The sequence below is a fragment of the Chiloscyllium punctatum genome, chromosome 3, assembly GCF_047496795.1.
Source record: "Chiloscyllium punctatum isolate Juve2018m chromosome 3, sChiPun1.3, whole genome shotgun sequence".
Lineage (NCBI taxonomy): Eukaryota > Metazoa > Chordata > Chondrichthyes > Orectolobiformes > Hemiscylliidae > Chiloscyllium > Chiloscyllium punctatum.
Window position 1 is genome coordinate 32,917,210 of NC_092741.1, and position 21,441 is coordinate 32,938,650.

General features: G+C 39.2%; 1 protein-coding gene across 5 annotated transcripts in view; it reads left to right on the forward strand.

Annotated features, from left to right (window-relative positions):
- babam2 (BRISC and BRCA1 A complex member 2) overlaps positions 1–21,441 on the forward strand; it is a 204,281-nt gene that overhangs the window by 163,770 nt on the left and 19,070 nt on the right. For all 5 annotated transcript variants that reach the window (XM_072551249.1, XM_072551230.1, XM_072551257.1 and 2 more), the window contains 3 exons: positions 2,281–2,380; positions 8,509–8,579; positions 15,009–15,091. In XM_072551249.1, coding sequence (XP_072407350.1) covers positions 2,281–2,380; positions 8,509–8,579; positions 15,009–15,091 — 254 coding nt within the window. The remainder of the gene's footprint in view (positions 1–2,280; positions 2,381–8,508; positions 8,580–15,008; positions 15,092–21,441) is intronic.

Here is a 21,441-nt window from a genome sequence, read left to right on the forward strand (position 1 = left end):
TCTTGTGCATAAAAACTAACATTTCCCAAGCTGGCACCGGACCGGAAACATTAACTCTGATTTCTCTCCACAGATGCTGCCAGACCTGCTGAGCTTTGCCAGCAATTTCTGTTTTTGTTTCTGATTTTTAGCATCTGCAGTTCTTTCAGATTTTATTTAGTTTTTAACCTTTTCAGTAATTCTAATTGTTTATCAAACACAGGTAATTTGTTTAAGTGCAGCAGGTCAGGCAGCATCCGAGGAACAGGGCAATTGATGTTTCAGGCAAAAGCCCTTCATTAGGAAGGAAACTGGTGAAGTCCTCATTTCCCCTCCTGGCCACCTTACCCCAGTTCCAATCTTCACACGACAACAGATTCTCATCCAGTAGGTATACTTAAAATCACAAGCTTTCAAAGAGCTGCTCATTCATCAGTTTGTGATTATAAATAAACCTGTTGGATTATAATCTAGTATCGTGTGACTTCTGACTTCATATTCTGTGTATCAGTTTCAGTTTCCACATGTACTAGGGCTAGTTTAGATCAGTATCACTGTTTCACTTTCCAGTAAAGCAAGGGAGAGCAATGTGACTGGCAGCAAAGTACTGTAGGTTTTAAAGAATGCAGACTAAAAGTACTGGACAAACTTAGTGGGTCTTGCAGCATCTGGGGAGAGTGAAACAGAGATAATGTGCTGTGTCCACTATGACTCTGAAACTCTTAATTCCATAGAAAAGTCATTTTGAGTTCAAAACATTAACTTTCTCTCTCTCTACAGAGGCTACCAGACCTGCTGAATTTCTCCAGCAATTTGTTTGTATTTCATGTAGAATGGAATTGTGACAGCTTCTTAATGAATGCTTTACTTAAAAAGAAAGAAATGCATTAAAATTAATACACAATTGCATCTAATTTTGCTGTGATAAAGCTTCACGTTCTATCTTTACCCAAAATATCAATCATAAAATGTATGTGAATAGTTTGCATCTCTCTAGTTTGAGACTATAATCTAGAATTACCATGTAAAATATAATTAAAATGTACAAATATGTCCAAATGACCACAGGTAAATGCTTTCAGTAGTACCAAACGATTTGTTTGTTGTGAAAGTATAAAACAATAGCCAGTATTGTTGGAAGAGACTATCTCTTTGCTGCAAAAATTAAGAAGCTGTGAAGATGTAATAGGACTTGTGCTATGCAGTTAAAGATTCTTCATCGGGCTTATCTGGCCCCAGATCGTCTTGCGAAAATTAAGCACAGAGCATCTTCAATGTGCCCCAAATGTAAAACAAATATGGGTACCCTCACTCATTGTCAGTGGTCCTGCTTCTTGTGTATTGGAGTGCTGTGGCATGAGTAATAGAGAGGGTCTTGGGGACCGAAGTCAAGGTAGACCCTGTCTCTTTGCTTCTTGGTTTGCCGAATTTACCTCCCTTAGATGTACATGGGGGAGAAAGCTTTTTAACATTCTCACTTTTTGTGCGAGGAACAACATTCTGATGTGCTGGATGTCTGAGAACCCCCTAGGTTTGTCAGGGTGGCATAACTTAATGATGGAACATATTTCTTTAGATATTTTACAAATATGGTGCACTAGAAAATGAACAACTTTTACAAGACATGGCAGCCCTTTTTGAATTATTTGGAAGCAAATCTGTCTGCCATTTTGATTAGTACTTTTGTCTAGACGTGATGGTTTGGTCTGTTAAAGCTAATGCCATGAGAGGAAGAATTTCGAACAAATGTGGGTTTAATAATTGATGCTGTCGAAGGTTGGGTCTTTGGTCTTGTTGCACTAAGCGACATTAATTATATTTATTGATTTGTAATAAGCGTAGTTTTGATTTCTTTTGCAGAATAGTATAGTAGTTGGGTTTGTTGTTATTTTTGATGTTATGGTGCTATATTTTCATATTTTTGGAACTTTCTAATTTTGTAAGGAAAGATTTTTCAATAAATTTTTTTTTAAAAGGTGGCTGTGAAGAACTAGTCTTTAACAAGCTGGAAGAAATTCCAGCTATACACAGGTCAAAAAAAAGAACACTTGTTGCATCACATTATGAAAGCTGATTAGCATCAGGCACTTTTGAGTCAATATAAATTTGATGAATGCTGCCAACTTTTACCCCTCACTCAATTCAGAGTCAAACCATTTGAGGAGCAATCAAGTTCTTGTTGTTTTGGCGTGGAGGATCCATAATCTTTATAATGACATTTAATTTAATTATTCAGCAATAATATCCCTTGATTGTTATGACATTTTAATGTAAATAACATTTTTCCTTCTGTGTATACAGTGCGCTTGGTGGGACCTCTGCTCTCCATATCCCAGCGTTTCCCAGTGGTGGTTGTCTCATTGATTACGTGCCACAAGTTTGCCAATTGCTCAATAATAAGGTAACACTAAAGTTGAAATTCATTATTCAATTGTATTTTATTTTGAAGTAGTAGAGATTATTTAGGCATTCAGTTGGAACTGGCTTCTATGGTAGATTGAAGAATTCAAGAACAGAAGTCAGGAACCAGTTTCTGCTTTTCCTAGGCTGTTGGCTTATCTGCGATGTAGTCAGAGTTGGGACTTTAATTTCTCCCTACCAGATCTTACTTTTCAAGCAAATCAGTCATTGTTATTTGTATCCATGTGTTTGATATCAGTATAGTATGTAACTTGTACCAACATTAATCTTTAATTAATTTTCAAATGTAACTGCAATGCAGCTGTGTGCCTGTGTTCTCTGAAGGACATTACTATGGCAGACCAGGTAACAACGACATGCTGAATATATGAAACTAACATAGAAAATCTGATTAACACTTGTGAAATATTGTTAGCACAGTTTTAACCACCAAGATCTGTTTCCATTTGATATTGTGAATGTGTTAACAATGAGGGACACCATATACAAGAAGAAACATTGAACGCTTGTGTGACGAAGCTGCTCCTTTAACAAGGTTATGCAGTCCTTGGTATTTTTCAGAGAGGTTGTAAATAACACAGACTCCGAAAAATCTGCAGATTGAGGGGTTTTAGGGCCAATTTAATAATAGCTACCAGAAATTCCCTCAGGCAGAAGGCTTTCAAGTTTTATAAAGAAACCCTTGTACAATGAAAAGGGTGTGGCCCGTTCTCCAGCTCTGCTTTTCTCTCGTTTGGTTTTTTTAGCAGTAGTGTGAAGAAAGGCTGCTGGACTCAAAAAAGCAGGTCCAGGCTGGTTCTCTCTCTCTCTCTCTCTGCCTTCTATCCTGTAAGAACTGGTGTTTGATTTTACCTTTTGTGCCAAGGGCTGTTTTTGGGGATTGTTACAAGCATTTGGAACAGCATCATTAAGTTAGGATGATCTGTTGGGTTCTTGGAGAAGTTAAGTTATTCGGTAATCTGTTTGCAGTTGTTGGTGTTTCATTCAATAATCTTGTAAATTAATGCTGTATTGTTTACAACTAAGTAGTTTGACCAGCTGATTCTCTCCTGGAATATCCACTCTACACCTGCCTAAAACAACTAGCAAAGTTAGGGTCTGGGCTATCTTCTTGAACTGTTTTGAGGGGGTCTGGCCTAGTCCATAACACTTATGATAAAGTACAATAATAATGATGGATGAGTTTAATCTACATGTAAACTGGAAACATTTGATTAATAATAGTAGCCTTAATGAGGAGTTTATGAAATATTTTTGAGGCAATTTCTTAATAACACGTTCTGGAACTGACCCTTATTAGGCTATGCTAAATCCTGTCACATTATACAATATAAAATTTATTAGTAATCTCAATGTAAAATCACTCCAAATGAGTGGCAATGAGAATATGATTGAGTTTTAAATCCATTTTGAAAAGCAGAAGAGTGGATCTAAGACACAAATTTTGAAGTTAAGAATGAATAACTGCATGGGCATGAAAGCTGAGCTCGCTGAAGTGAACTGGCATACTTAACCAGGAGATCGATCAATAGAAACATTAGTTGCAGACATTTAGAAGATATTTTAGAGTACATGCAAAAAATGCATTCCAATTGTAAATAAAAATTCCTACAATAGACAGAAACTCCAATATGAAGATCCACCATCTGAGGTTAACTAAAGAAGTTAAGGAGAACATCATATGTAAGGGAAAGGTATGTGATTACGCAAAGATATAGGGCGGGTCAGATGACCGGTCAGAATGCAAATAACAGCAAAAAATGACTTATAAGTTCATTAAGAGCGTGAAAGGAAGTTAGCTAGACATGGAAAGATGGGTGGCAAGGTTTTCTATAGTTAGCTAAAAAGGAAAAAAGTAAATAAAGTGAGTGTTGACCCTCTAGAGAGTGATTAGTACCAGATTACAAAGAAATTGCACATGTAATGATAAATATTTTGCTTGTGTTTTTGCTATAGATGATAGAGAAAAATGATCCCAGCAAAACCTCTAAATCAGGGGGTTGAAGAAAGGAAGGAACTTTATGAAATTATAATCACCAGTAGTACTGAGCAAACTGATATAGCTGCACTTGATAAGTCTCCAAGCCTTGATGGTCTTCTTCATCATAGCACCTTAGAGTGGCATATGAACAATACATTTACTTTCCAAATTTCATTAGATCCTACAAAGTTTCCATTAGACTGGAAAGTAACACATATAACTCCCCAATACAAAAGGGAATGACACAAAACAAGAAAGTGTGGTCGTTTGGTGTCTGTCATGGGGATGGGAGTGTTAGAATCAATCATCAAGGAGATTATGACTGGGCACATGCAAAAGATTAAGGTAACCATGAAGAGTCAACATGATTTTGTGAAAGGGAAATCTGTTTAACCCATTTATCGGAACTTTTTGAAGGAGTAACGTACTCTCTCGGTGAAAGGGAGTCTGTTGATGGATTTCAGTAAGCTCTTGACAAGATTCCACATAAAAGCTGTTGTGTCAAGTGGGACCTCATTGTACAGGGCCTATCACAGAAGCCTGAAACCCCGGATCGAAGTGAACCCATTCATTTAAATGGGAAATTTACCTTCCCGGCAGCCCCCAGGTCCCTGGTTCTGGGAGGTTCCCTATAATATGTCCAGGCCACAGTAAACTTTGGGTTACTGAAACCGCAGAAAACGATTGTACAGACTCAGGGGTTGCCCTGTAACACAAATGCAGACTGATAGATTCACTATGAGAAAATGTTTGGCAGATGGAGTTTAATATGGGGAAAATATGTAGAAATTTATTTTGGCAAGAAGAACAAAAGTGCATAGTATTACTAAAATGGAGAATGATTGCAGAATTCTGAGGTGCATAGGGATCCAGCGCATGAGTTGCAGAAAGGTAGTATTAGGTAGAGCAAGTAATTGGAAAGCCAGTGGTATCCGAAAAATCGAATACTAGGCTTTGTTATGAGATAATTTAACCATAAATATACAGGGCATTGGTAAGACCACACCTTGATTACTGAGTGCAGTTTTGATCTCCCTTTTTTAGGAAAACTATAATGTAACGAAGATGGTTCAGAGGATGTTTACTTAGTTGATTCCTGGAATGAGAGGGTTGACTTATGAGGAAAGATGAGGATAGATTGGGCTTGTCCTCACTAGAATTCAGTAAAATAAGTTTGGTTTGATTCAAGTTTCTGAATGATCTTGTCTAAGTAGACATGAAAAGGAAGTTTAATCTCATGAGTTAATCCAAAACTAGGGGCACAGTTTTAAAATTGGGGATCATGGTTGCCATTTAATGACATTGAAGGAAATTTTTCTCAGATTTATGTGACTTTGGAACTCTCTCCCTCTAGAAGACAGTGGAGCCAGTGTGTTTGAATATTTTTACGGTGGAACTGGGTATATTCTTGCTTAGCAGTGGTATCGAAGGTTATTGGGGTGTATGGGAATATGGAATTTGGAGCACAGACAGATGAATCTTGATTTTATAGAATGATGGGGCAGGATTGAAGGGCCAAATGTCTGGTTCTAATTTGGATATTCCTATAGCTCATCGTTCTCTTTATTCTTCTCAACTAGCTCTGCTAGCTCCACTCAGAAAATGGCCACAGTGTTGCCCTGACGATAATCATTTGGTCTGAGTTCAGCACTACACAGTAACAGTATGACTAAGATTAGGAATTTACTATGTAGCTATTGAAGCTTATTCATCTGTTCATTGATCTATGCCATCAGTATGTGTACACAGTATCAGTTTAAGTCCAGTCAGGATAGATAAGATGAAAGACTCTCTCCAACAAATGTTCTAATTTGAGATAAATAGTCAAAATGAATCTCACTGGCAAGTTAATTTGCCAGTAGTTTGTACATATAAGGATAATCTCACTTTATTTAAAATTAACATTTCATGTATCGAACATAATCTGTGCACATGCTTTTCAGAAATGCATCTACTGAAAGTATTTCATTTCCTGATTTTGTTTTTCTTACAAACTTGAAATTTAGCCCACTGAAGACGACACTTGTTGAACATTGTTCTTAATTTTTCTCAAATGCTTCCCCCAAATGGAAAAATTCAAAACAATTTGGTCTGGATCAAATCAAATAGGAGGATTAACTAGAAATAAATAATTGTTGCTCCTATAAATTAGGTAGCAGTAAAAGTGACCATGATTGCAAAATTTCAAACAATTCACAAATTTCCCTTAGGGAAAGAAACTTTAGAAGTCCAGCTGATATGTGACTCCAATAGTATGTATGCTTGAATCTTAACTGAAATGCTCTAGTAATCCACTCAAATCATTTGCCACAAGGTAAAGAGAAGATTCATTATTACAAGGGAACTAGGGATAGATAATAAATTTATCTTGCAAAATACACTTGCTTCTGAGAATGTATGTTGAAAAAGGTCACAGAAATAAATTGCTGAGTTGGAAGTATTTGCTCCTTATCTGTGCTAACAAGGGTCATGGCAGTTTGCTTGAAAATTAGTTCACCACACAATAAATATTGAACAGTAATGAATACACATCATTTGTTGTCCATTGAAAGAGGAATATTAGGTTCATATATGCAGTTTGTTCCTGAAAAGGTAGTGACTGAAATCAGAGAATTGTGGAAGAAATTACTGTCAGGTTATAATGCTCACTCCATTTACAGGCAGGCTAGAATTACGTCTATCAGCATCACTACTCCAGTTGTTTGCAGTAATAGAATTTAACAATACCAAAAGAACCGTAGAATCTATCAAGTATGTGTTGCGGTTTTGTTTCAATATGAGCCTCTTTGTATAATTTCAATCTCCTGTTCAATGTTCATACCTTCTGTTTTCTTTTGTTTAAAAAAGATTCCGCTTGAATAGTAGATTGTTTTTTAAAAAGATTCTGCTTGAATAGTAGATTGTGTACTATTTTTTCTCTCTGTCCTACTCTTTATAATTTATCTCATTTGTCCTCTTATTACTTCCTTACTCACCCCCAATATAAAACCTTTCATTCTAGCAGCCATTTAGTTTCTTTACAAGTTATTTTACCTCAGTCAGTAAAGCAGCAATCATAAACTATGTAAAGAAATTGCTAAAGGACCGCTTCAGTTCTAAGACGCAATTAACAACCTTCCCCCAAGACAGTTACTTCTGTTCACAATAGCGCGATTTCAGCAGGGATCAGTTCATGCACTTCATTCTGTGCTTGTGCTGATGTCTGCGCTGAAGGCACCACGTTGTTGTGTGCATGTGTCAATGTCAGCTGCAGCTTTCTGTGAGAGGTACTGTGCAGAGAGCAGCTTTCTTACATTGTTTAAATGTACTGTGTTAAATTTACTTTTGTCTTGTTAATAAATATGATTTTAATCTTCATTCAGACTGTGCTATACTTTGTGTTAGACTTTTGGGTGATTTTTGAACGATCATGAGTGATATTTTTTGCTGGTCTGCCCTTAACCCCACTTTTCCCATATGCCCCATGGTTTCTATTAAGCGATCTTCTATTGTGTGAGGTTTTGCTGGAATGCAACTACAATGTTACAGAAGAACTACCTGTATTGATCTGGCCAATGATGCTCACATCCCATAAATGAGTTTAAAATTTAATAATTTCTTATCACATATTGTCACTATTTTCAATCTTATGTAGCTCTATCTTTATAGACAAGTTCATCAACTGCTTTTGCTGAAACTTTACTCCGCATACCCAGTACTGTGATGCATGGTGACAGTGTTCTGGTTGATAATCTTTCTTAGGAATAATTTTTTTCTACTTGTATGCTATTTTTATTTTCTTAATGAAATTTAATAACATGCTTACCTATTTAAAAAATATCTAGATTTCAGCAAACTGGCCCAGCACCTGCACACCTCCCCAAAACTCTTCCCCCCGCCCCCCCGTCCCAACCTTGAACTTCTCTCTATGCAGAACGGTGGGTCGAGTCATATTTAATGCTGCTAGTTTGAATGAGATAATGAAATGCTGTTTTCCTGTGCTAACATCTTAATATGTCTTGCAAAGTTCATTTCATAGTTTGCTTCAAAAAATTTATCATATATATTATGATAAATATGAACTTACTGTCTTTATTTGGCTTGCTGATATTTTAATTTCCATTCATTTTTGCTTTATTTAAACCAAGGTGCAGTATATCATTCAGGGTTATCACAGACGAAGAGAGTATATTGCAGCCTTTCTAAGTCACTTTGGAACGTAAGTTTATATTTTGATACAATTGATTGTTATTACAGGATAACTTATGCAATTCTCTTTATAGTTCTGAGAAAAGACATAACTATAATTTGCAGCAGCAGACTTGAAAATATTTTCACCTTGATTTGTTGGTCTTTACTTTTTGATCAGATCCAGAATACCCCAAATCAGGTTTATGTGAAAGGTCATTGTCCTACAGGAGCTGATGATGCAATATTCTGATCCATTTTGAATTGTTTCCACTTTCTCCTTCTAATCCATTTTTCTTCTTCCCCATCACTGTTTTTAGTAAACTTGAAAGTGCAAAACAATCCCCATGAAGACATTCAGAGCATTTGATGTCTTCTATGCTCAATAGATCAGCCTGGAGCATTACAATGTGTCTACACGTTGTTGGGTATTATTAACACCCCGAGAAATATTTCATTTGGGAGTAGGCTCCAAAAAGCAACTGGACCATCTGAACAGCAATCCAGATGCTCTCAGTAAAAGAGGCTGTCAGGGTTTGGGAATATTCAGCCACTTTGCTAGGTCCTTGTCATGATCTGAATTGGCATTAAATTGGGGTAACAAGGATTTGAAAGTTCCCTTGCACTTTGGAACATAAATCTGAGCGCGAGATAAGAATAGTTATACTGAAAGAAATACTACCAGAAAGGCCAATTATGCTGAACCTTTCATGTTAATTACCTGCAAAATCATTAATTATTGTTGTTCATTCTTCCTCTGCAGTTTCAACCTATTCTATCACTACTGTGTTGTTTGGAATGAAATGATAGTTGCCCATCCTTTCTGAAAGAGTGTGGTACATGCCTTTTGCTTTCTAACATATTTCTTCTCCATCTGGAGGAGGATGTAAGGAGGATGGTTGCTGGATTTCACAGTCTGCCTGTAGGAATGGAAATGGCACAGTAATTTTCTTGTGCTCAGTCAGGAGAGACCATCAGAGGCACTGATATTGTCATGGTGGCTGCCTGAGTCTCTGCTCTGTCTGGTTGTATTCTGAGACCTAGATTTAAATATTTCTAGGTATGATAACCCTATAAGTATTTGACCTTTGAAGGCTTTGAGTGCTACAGTGTTTCTGAGATACTTTATCAAGTAAGTATTCAGTTATTTGTATGGGTGAAATGAGTTTGGATTACTCTGTGAGATTACTCTGTCCATATCAGCTGGTATTGGGCATTTCATTGAATTTTGAATGATAAACCACGTGGGTAGGCTACGTGACCCATCTGCTGTGTCAGCTGTTGAAAGATCAATCCATTTAAATAACTTTCTCCACTTTTTCCATATATCCTGTAAATTCTTACTCCTCAAATACTACCTAACTCACCTTTTGAAAGTTATTCTTGGATGTGAATTAACCAACCTTTCAGGTAGGGCATTCCATTTTACAGAAACTCACTAAGCAATTTTAAAAATCACACAACACCAGGTTATAGTCCAACAGGTTTAATTGGAAGCACACTAGCTTTCAGAGTGCCGCTCCTTCATCAGGTGGTTGTGGAGTACTGTACAACTTCCAATTAAACCTGTTGGACTATAACCTGGTGTTGTGTGATTTTTAACTTTGTACACCCCAGTCCAACACCGGCATCTCCAAATCATAAGCAATTTTATTCCCCCTTATGCTGCCTTTCATTTTTTTTTGCGAATCACTTAGTTTGCCTTCTGCCCCTAGGAATATTTTATCCTCATTTTATTACAGCTATTCGTAATTCCTGACACCTCTTTGTATAATCACCTCTCAACCTTCTCTGTTCCAAGTAGAACAAGCCTAATTTGCCCAAGTTCCTCATCTGATGTAGCTTTCTCGTACATCTCTCCTACGTCTTTTCCAAATACTTAACATCCGTTCCAAAGCCAAGAATCCCATGCATATCTAATAGCCATTTCAAGTTAGCCTGTTGCATTAAAAGTTCACCCAACGTCTCTGTCTCTGCATCCCTTTTAAAATCGTATTAATTATGTTGTCTCTTCTCTATCCTCCTAATAAAATGTGTAGCAGTAGCAACAACGTACATTTGTATAGCACTTTGAATGTAGTAAAACACCCCCAGGTGCTTCACAGAATCATTACCAAATAAAATTTAACATCAAGCATACAGATATTGGAGTAAATGACCAAATTTTTAAGAGAGCAGGTAGGTGTAGGGAGGAAAATCGTAGAGGGATGAGATGTCCGGGAGAAATTGGAAGAGCAATATAGGCGAAAAAGCTGGAGGGAGAAATCAAGAACAATGAGAGGAGTTGGAGTTTGGTGGATTGTAAGGTGGGGAAAAGTCCTCCAATTAATCTATAAAGAGAGTAGCTTTTCGGATGTAAAGGAAGCACTCCTGCTCCTGGCTTACCAACAGTGCTGTGAAGATAATTACCTAATGGTCCAGCCTCCTCGCTCCTTTTATCAGCTGGGTTTTTCCAAGCAGTGGAAAATGCTAACTCTAATCCATGCATTCTTTACTTTAAAATACTGTAAAATTGAAGCCACGCAGCTGCTTTGCAGGTTTGTACTCACTAACATGACATCAGAGAGCATGTTGTTAAAATTTGTGTAAGTAGTTTGAGACCTTGTAGGATTTTTAAGACTTTTGGTTCACACTCCACTCCTGTGAACCAAGCACAGGCTTGGTGGCCTTCTGGCCTAGCATGACATTCTCTTAATCCAACAATAGCGCAGCGCTGCGGTTTGCAAGTGAGTGATGCTTGGCATGTCTGGTTTGGTCGTTGTTTTAATTCAGGGTGGCACGGTGGCTCAGTGGTTGCACTGTTGTCTCACAGCGCCAGGGTCCCAGGTTCGATTCTAGCCTCGGGCAACTGTGTAGAGTTTGCACATTCTCCCTGTGTCTGTGTGGGTTTCCTCTGGGTGCTCCAGTTTCCTCCCACAAACCAAAGATTGTGATTTGGCCATGCTAAATTGTCCATAGTGTTAGGTGCATTAGTCAGAAGGGGCTGGGTTACTCTGACTAACCCATCTTTGGACTTGTTGGGCCAAAGGGCGTGTTTCCACACTGTAGGGAATCTAATCTAATCAGACGTGGCATTCTTCTGGCCCAGCATGGAGTCTTCTCAGCCCAGCGTGGCATCCTCTTGGCCTGGCGTGACAATCTCCCAGCAGCCCACCATGGTAGTCTGCAGATGGTACATAGTGGTCTCTTGGTGTGGACTTCCAGTCTTGAGTTGATAGCAGAGCAATCTCCCAGCCTCGGGAACCCTGAGATGAAGCTGGGCATGATCTGGAGTCAAGGCCCAGTGCAGACTGGAAGCTATATGCCAGCATAGACTGGGTCAGAAGACCATTGTTCTGAACCATTTTTTTTCTCCATTTTATAATTTATTCCTAAAATCTGCAATGCTGGACTTCTTTTACCTCTATTTTTCCAAGAACTGTAATTGAAAAAGCTGTACCTAGGGATCTTTGTACTTAAGATTGCACCATAAGCAGGGACTTGTACACTTTTCACTCATTGGAGTATGTGACAATAAAGCTGATCCTAAAAATTCTTATTCTAGTTCTAACCTACCTTGGAGTTTAAAATTCATCTTTTCAGGCAACCTGCAATCTTTTGGTCTTTAGAATAGTTACGTACCTATAAAAGTGAGCAGAACCCCTTTTAAGAGTTGCTTTTGAGAAGTTTCCTTCTCTTTACACTTGTACACCTCAACGCTTTATCAATTTGTGTAAAATTCAAATGAGCTGATCTAGCATTGCATCAAAATCTTATATTAGAAGTGCCTTAGTATTAATGGCTGTTACACCATAATACGAATAGTACATTATTCATCCCATCGAGTTTCTTTATTACAGCATTGCAAAATTATTCAGACATGTGAATGAATTCAGTTAGTTTGCCAAAACTATGCAAAAATACAGTTCTAGGTTGAGGTAAAAGAGGTAATAGTCAGCAATCCTCTGCTTAATGTAGCAGAAATTTAAAGCCTGTTAGTGGAAGCATTTGGGGACGATGGATGGTAATGGGTGGTGTATTTGAAGGAATGTTGGTTTTTATGTTATAAATATCTGTGTCATAACCTTTTGGCTGCTGAAATTTTTGGAATTTCAGTATTTTCCATGAAAACCATTTTTCTGGTTTTAGCTGAAAGTCCTGAAAAGTGCTATTTTCCCAAAAATGCCAGATGAAATTTCTTTTCTTAAATATTTATACTGCAGAGTTTGAATTTGGATAAAAATATATGTATTTTCTCCACCATTATTACGATTTGAAACATTTTTGCCTATCCGGGTTCTGAATTCAAACTTCATTGTGATTTGTGCACATAATCTGAATAGATATTCTAGTAAAGCATTGTGCAGGTCTTTCCTTATAAGCTTCTTGTTCCCCAACTATTTCCAGATATCTAAGTATTCTCCATCCAGTCACTGTTCAAAACCCCAGCAGGGGTCTGCAGCAAAATAAATAGATAGTGAAGCCTGTAGCTGCTGGAGATCAGAGTTGAGAGTGTGGTGTTGGAAATGCACAGCAGGTCAGACAGCATCCGAGCAGCAGGAGAATTGGTATTTCAGGCATAAACCTTTCATCAGGAATGATTGATTTCGGGCATAAGCCCTTCATCAGGGGCTTATGCTCGAAACGTCGATTCTCCTGCTCCTCGGATGCTGCCTGATCTGCTGTTCTTTTCCAGCACCACACTCTGAACTCTGCAGCAGCTTTTTATTCCTGATGAAGGGCTTTTGCCCGAAACGTCGATTTCGCTGCTCGTTGGATGCTGCCTGAACTGCTGTGCTCTTCCAGCACCACTAATCCAGCAGAGTAACCGAGTCATGCGACTTCCAGGAAACTTTGTTTTTAAAGAAAATCTACAACATTCACAGTGATGTTTCAACTACCTGTTTTTGAAAAAGTAACCTCAAACATTTCTACAAAACTGGATGTAAATCAATTTTCCCCACAATCCTTCAAAACATAAGCCTTCAAAGAAATATTAAATATGAAGCATCTTCGTTATGGGCATGACAATGCATCTAGAAAGGAGGTTTCCACTGGCTGATGAGTCTACAACCAGGTGATGCAATCTCAGAAATGGTGTAGGGAGGCATTTCTTCATTCTTTGTAATGAATCTTTGAAATCCGTATTCCAGGGAACTGTAGATGCTTGGTCAATGAGATTTTTGTAGATTTCTTGAGACCTAATAGCATCAAGGAATATAGAAAAGTCGCCTGGAGGTAGATTATAAGCCATGATCTAACTGAATGGTGAAACAGGCTTGACATGCTGAATGGCCTATACCTGTTCTCATGTGACGTGTTGTTGGGAGACTGTCTCTAGGTAGCTATCCTGTCCTGCCCTGCCCATATCACGCTCAGGGTTAATTGGAGAACTCCAGATTCCCAAAATATCTTCATAACCTTTTAATTAGTTCAGGTGGCTGTCCAGTGAAGATGAGTTTTTCAGAGACAAAAAAAACTGCAGATGTTGGATTCCAAGGTAGACAAGCAGGAGGCTGGAAGAACATGGCAAGCCAGGCAGCATCAGGAGGTGGAGAAGTCAACATTTCAGGTCTGGGGGTGGGTGGCAGTGGTGGGGGAGGGTTTTGGGTGGGGAGAGGACATGGTTGTAAGGTAGGGATAGGTGAACATAAGTAGAGGATATGACCTGGCTGGTCGATGGGAGGAATGAATCCGGTCGGTAGCTTGTAGGAAGGGTCAACAGAGGAATGGAAGAGAGATGGAGGGGCTGGGAAGGGAATCGGGGTTTGGGAAATGAGGTTATTTGAAATTGGAGAACTGTGTTGAATCCTCCAGGCGGTAGGCTGCCCAGGCAGAAGATGAGATGTTGTTCCTCCAATTTGCAGTCTGATTTGCTGTGGCAATGGCACATGGTGAGCTTTTAAAGCTAGAGAGCCAATACAGGGCTCCCTAACTTGAAACCAGCATCAGGATGCCATTGCAGATAAGTGAGGAAGAGGGCTCAGCAACGCAGTACTCCAGTCTTTCCAAAACTAAAAGCCCTTTTGAGTTAAGCTACCGTTATGATGAGAATTGGTTTCATCAGAATCTGAGGCTGTTGCTAAGCCCAGGCAGAAATGATCTTTGACTGTGTCTGGAGCTCTGGACCTCTTGTTTACTGCTAGGTGACTCTAATAGGGTAACCCTAAAACACCCCTTTTACTACATCCAATCCCCAGGAAAACAATTCAGGGAGGCGACAGAAGTGAAGAATTGGTACACCTGCCCACCTTAATTCCTGTCCCTTTTGGAGTCTAAAATTACTGCCCCTGAGTCTACCATAATTTTAAAATAATTTTCATAGTTTTAGACATTTATGAGATGACTCTTCAATCGTTTCAATTTATCCATTTGCTGATGGCTATACCTCATGTTTCTGTTTTCATTCTTGTAAATTTGTTTTACTTCCTGCATACTCCTTTGATTCAGCAGGACTAATTTTTTTTCTTTTCTTTTCCAGAGGTGTTGTGGAATATGATGCTGAAGGATTCACCAAACTTGCGTTATTACTAATGTGGAAGGACTTTTGTTTTTTAGTTCATAGTAAGTGTTTTTGTTTAAATGAGAAACTTGCATGTGATTTTGGGTGTTCAAAAATACTGGAGTTGCCTTAGCATTCTGTGCCAAACAATTCTGTCTTTTTAATCATTTTCTATAAACTGCCTTTGGTTTCTTTTGTTTGTCAAGGTTTGAAATTTCCCATTAACAAAGGAAAAATCTATCATTTATTATTACTTTTAATAATCTTAAATCCTCAAATATCTCTTCATAGATGCAACTTATTAGTAACACAATGATTATATCACAGGACACTTTTTAATGGAAGCCTTGTTTTGTTAACCATGGCAGGATTACAAAGGGACTCATTTCGTATAACGTTGTTTTTAAAAAAAAAGGAGAAAGTGCTGTACTTCAGGCTGAGCCTTGGGCTCACTGTTTGAAATGCAACCAAAGTTTCCTTCAATGGTTATGCAAATAACAAGTGCTCAATGGAGCTGAAAATAACTGTCACCATGCCTGAAGTGGACAGGGTAATTGCAGTGAGTTGGAGGAGGACTTCACTTTGAAGCGATGAGGCCCTACAAAAGGACATTACACATGCATCCATACAATACAGATGAATGGTATCAAGAATTGCGTTTTTTGAGGAACTGACAAAGATGATTGAAACCTGGGTGGTGAATGTTGTCTACATGGACTTTCACAAGGCTCTTGACAAGGTCCCTCATGGCATAGTACATGAAATAGTACATGAACTCACATGGGATCCGTGGTGAGCTGTCATAGAAGACAGGGAGTAGTGATGGAAGGATGTTTTTCTGACTGCAGATCTGTGATCAGTGCTGGGACCCCTGTTGATTGTAATATATATATTATAGATTTGCAATAGAATGTAGATATTCTGATTAGTAAGTGTTGGCTCAGGCTTGATTGACTGAAAGGTCTGTTCCTATGCTGTATTGTTCTTTGTTCTTTGACACCACTAAATGTTGTATGTGAACATCTGGCATTAACCACAATGTGGACCACAAATCTTGGCCTCAAGCACTCTTGACCACATGATGCAACATCAGGAATCAATCCTACTAATGACTGTGATGCACAGTTATTATATTGCAGCCTGGAAAGACTCAGCCATTAACAAAGTTGCAAGCTCCTAGACCAAGTTCCCAAAAAACAAGAGCTATTCATATCAGACCTTGGAACATGAAATCTTGTGTACCTTTAAGTTTGCATTTGCTGCTAGACAGTCATTTCCTCACTCATGATGAACGGCAAATGTCCATTTACAGATGTGAGAACATATTATTAATGAAGTGGCACAAGTGACACTGTGCTATCAGAAGGTGGTTTTCTTCCTTTCCCTCCTGTTCCATCTCTGTGCAGTGCCAGGGTTCACAGCTGGGATGGAGAGCACCTCCCTACGGTGGAGCGCATTCACCTTGAGTTTTAGTCAGGAACCTTGGGCAAGAGGGCCTAGGCTGGCTTTGTGTGTCCTGTTGTAGGCAACTTGCAGGCATCATTTAGAGACAAAAAAAACTGCAGATGCTGGAATCCAGAGTGGACAGAAAGGGCTGAGGAGGTCATAGCATAATGGCAGTGAGAAAGGGATTCACTGAGTGCATGTCTGAGGGAGGCAGACTGCAGGCATCATTTAGGCAGCTAGATGAAAGCACTGCTGCTGCAGTCCTGTAACAGTTGAATCAGGTTTCCTTGTTCCTCAGTCACACCTGTCTGCTATTTTTGTGCTTGCTTGTGTATTTGAATAAAATGCTTAATCACGGATACCACAGGGTCCTCTCCTACCTGTAGCTGAGAAAGCATCTGCTCTCCTGCTGTTGTTCGATCGCCAGCAAGCTGGGGTATTTCTTACACAACAGCTATGGAGATGTGGTATGATGTGCCCACCAGAATTTCCCCCTGACTGTAATCCCTGAATCAGATTTTTACAGCACAGAAATACTTATGTCTGTTTTGTCTGTACTGGCTCCCAAAAGAACTACTAAGCTAGTCTCATTCTCCAGCCCTATCTCCATAGCTCTCCGAATTCATTGCTATCTAATATATATATCCAGCTCTCTTTCAAAACCTCCAATAGAATCCACCTACCCCACTCCAAGGCAGCATTTTCCAAACTCTTAACAACTCCCTGAATAAAGAAGTTTCTCCTCATCACACTCCTAGCTCTCTTGTTGACAGTCTTGAAATTGTGACCCCTAGTTACTGACATACCAATTAGTGGAAACAGAATCTCCTTCTTTGAACACCTCAGGAAGGTCACCTGTTAATCTGTTGTGCTCGAAGAAGAACAAGCCTAATATCTTCAATCTTTCCCTGTATCTAAGATCTCTCATTCCTAGTGTCATTCTAGTTGATCTCCTTTGCACTCTCTCCAGGGCTTTAATATCCTTCCTTTAAATAAGGTGCCTCGATCTGAACACAATACTCCAAATGTGGAATGACTAATAATTTGTAGAGATGTAGTATCACGTCCTTGCTTAATACTCAATGTCTTCATTTTTAAAGCCAAGGATCCTATCAGCCACTTGAACAACTGTTTCAACGTGCCTGGCCACCTTCAGAGAATGATGCAGTTGAACCCTGAAGTTCCTCTGCTCCTGTACGCCCTTTATGGTTGTACCATTGAGCCTGTATTGTCTCTCAGTATTTCTATTACCAAAATGCATTACTTCCCATTTCTCTAAATTGAAATTCATCTGCCAACTTGTCAATGTCTCTCTGAAGTTGCTTAGCATTCTCTTCAGAATTCACTGTTTTCTCTAGTTAGTATCATCTGCAAATTTAGAGATTTTGCCCTTAATATACATCTCCAAACCATTTCTATAAATCAGAGAAAGCAAGGTTCCCAGCACCAAACCTGGGAAACACCACATTCAACTTGTCTCTAATTTGAGAAATGCCCACTTATACCCATCCTCTATTACCTATCTTTTCGCCAACTTCTAATCCATGCTGCCAAGGACCCATAAATCCCAAACATTTCTAATTTGCTAACTAACCTGCCATGTGGCACCGTATCACATGCTTTCCTAAAGTAGAGACATAAAACATCCACAGCATAACCCTCATCCACTGCCTGTGTCACCTCATTAAAGAACTCAGTTAAATTTGTCAGATATCACCTACTCTTGACAAAGCCATGTTGATTATCTAGTATTAATTTATTTTTCTCCAAGTGTATATTTATCTTTTCATGTATTATGGCCTCCATCAGTTTTCCCACTATTGATGTCAAGCTGACAGATCTATGATTTCTTGGATTGTCTTTTGCCCGTTTCTTAAACTGGCAAATATATCAAGAAAATAGTTTAGACCCTAACTTTTTCTTATTTTAAAAGTAAGTGTAAGGCATTGCTTTCCAGATGCAGTTTGATTGGTTATGTTAAGCAAAACACACTTTATTTTAAACTGTAGTATTAAAATACAGATTTTAAAAAAGTAGGCCATTGGGGTGGATGTAGTGAGTAAGCAAAGATGTTGGAATGACAGTGAGAATGGTAGGTCATGACATGCTGACCTGGCTGGCAACCACAAACCACCCTAGCAGGCCTGGCGTTATGGTCTTCATTGCCAGTCCCAGCAGAAGTTCAGCAAACCATCCATATTTCACCAGAATCTCTATCTCCTTGTCTGCAAAGCAGGGCTCCAAGCTTCCTTTGTCTGGAATGTCTGGGACAAACAAGACAAACCACATAGGCCAGCTCTGGATTGCCAGCAGTGGGTGTATAGCTGTGCTTTAAATCTGGTACTGGCAGCAGGGATCCCAGGATGGTCTAGCTCTTCTCCCTGTGCTTTGCAAGATGATGCAACAAGCAGCATGCCGTAGAGGTATATTGCACAGGTAATGAGACAGGTTTAGAAATATAGCATGAGAAAACCTGCCGGGCCTCAAGGAGAAAGCCTTTCTTGGAACTTGCCAAAACTGACACTTGGCCTTTTTTGCAAATATGTTATTCAAGCAAAGATGTAATAGTTATTAGTTAAAGGGTTAAACTGCACAAATATTTAAAAACTACTTTTCTTAAAAATGAATACACACATAACCTCTATGTCTGGGGGAGAAATATTAAACCGTGAAGCGTGTCTGTGGAGATTATAGAATTACTTTAATCCATTTTGTAGAAGGTATGCATTGCTGCATAGATATTACTTGCTGGATATTGTCCAGGTGTTGCTGCATTTGAACTTGGACTGCTTCAGTATCTGAGAAGTCACGAATGGTGCTGAACATTGTACAGTCATTGACAAACATCCCCATTTCTGACCTTATAGTGGAGGGAAAGTCATTGAAGAAGCAGCTAAAAATAGTTAGGCCTAGAATACTAAACCAAGGAACTCCTGCACAGACATCTTGGGGTTGAGATAACTGACTTCCAACAACCACAGCCATCTTCCTTTTTGTTTGGTATGACTCCATCCTATGGAGTGTTTTCTCTTTGATTCCCATTGACTCCAGTTTTCTTTTTGAGCTCCTTAATACCACACTGGCAAAATATACAGCCTTAATGCCAGGTGCTGTCACTCTCACCTCACCTCTGGAATTCAGCTCTTTTGTCCAACTTTGGACCAAGACTGTAATGAGATCAGGAGCTGAGTGGCTCTGGCATAACCTAAACCCGGCATCAGTGAGCTGGTTATTGTTGCCAGTGGCTACTTGATGGCATTGTTGATAACATTGATATCATCACTTTACTGATGATCGAGAGTAGACTGATGGAACAATAATTGGCCATTTGCTTTTGTCCAGTTTTTTTGTGTATGCAACGTACTTGGGCAATTTTCCACATTGTTGAGTAGATGCCAGTGTTGTTGTTGTACTGGAACAGCTTGACCACTGGAGCAGCACATTCTGGAGCACAAGTCATCAGCACTTTTGTTGAAATGTTGTCAGGGCCATGGCCATTTGTAACCTCTAGAGCCATTAACCATTTCTTGGTATCACATGACATAATGAATCAAACTGAGTGAAGACTGGCCTCTGTGATGCTCGGGCCCTCCAGAGCACACTGCACATCTGGCTGAAGATTGGTGCAAATGCTTTAGCCTTGTCTTTTGCACTGATGGGCTAGGCTCCCTCATCTATGAGAATGGGGATATTTCTGGAGACTCCTGTCCCAGTGAGATTCTTAATTGTCCACCGCCATTCATACCTGGACATATCAGAAATGTAGAGTGGAGACCTGATCCCTTTGTTGCAGAATCATCCATCTCTACCACTTGCTACTTATGCTGTTAGAGTCACAAGTGGTCATGTGTTGCAGCTTCACCAGATTGACACCTCAATTTCAGTTATGTCTTGTGGGGCTCCTGGCTTGTCCTCTTGTGGGGCTCCTGACCTTGAGCCAAGGTCAATCCCTAGTTTGATGATAATAGTAGAATGGAGGAGAGGCATGTTGGGTCATGAGGTTGCAGATTGTGATGGAGCACAATTCAGCTGCTGCTGATGGCCCACAGTTTACTCTTGAGTTGCTAGTTCTGTTTTCAATCTATCCCATTTAACACAGTGATAGCCTCCAATGTGTTGTGTGGCACGATCTTCAATGTGAAAATGGGACAAGCACTGAGTAGTAGTCACTCTTACCAATATGGACATGGACAGGTGCATCTACAGCAGGCAGGTGGTGAGGATGAGATCAAATACGTTTTTCCCTTCTTGGTTCCTTCATTGCCTGCCACAGTCTAGCAGCTATGACCTTAAGGAATGAAGCAGTCCATTCAGTAATACTGCCACACCACCCTTGATGATGGGCATTGAAGTTGTCATCCTCACTGCTTTCTCCAAGTGGTGTTCGACATGAAGGACTATTGATCATCAGCTGGGGAGGATGATTTGTGGTAATCAATAGGAAGTTTCCTTGACCATACTTTACCAAATGCCATGAGCAGTTTGAGTGGCTTGCTATGCTGTATCAGAAGTCAGTTAAGAATCAATCACATTACTGTCATGTGTAGGCCAGACCTGATAAGGACAGCAAAATTCCCTCCAAAAAGGACGTCTTTTTGTTCAACAATTAACAATGATCATCATTGGACTTTTAATTCCAAACTTCTTTTTAAATTCAAATGCTACCATCTGCTGTGGAACTTCAAACCATTATGTGGGACTCTGGATTATGAGCCAGCAACATTATGACTATGTCATCACCTTCCCATCATTGAGTGCTTCCAGGATTTTCTGTTTTCATTTCATATTTACATCATCTATGGTATTTCTTTAGTGTCTCTGAAACGTGTAACCCAATCATAAAATTTCAGTAAAGAGTTAAAATTGTTTCCTGTTACGTAAAATAATAATTTTTAATTCTAGTCCATACACTTGGGTTTGCAATGCTCAGTTCACTGTATAGTATCAATAAGTTACTTTGTGTCAC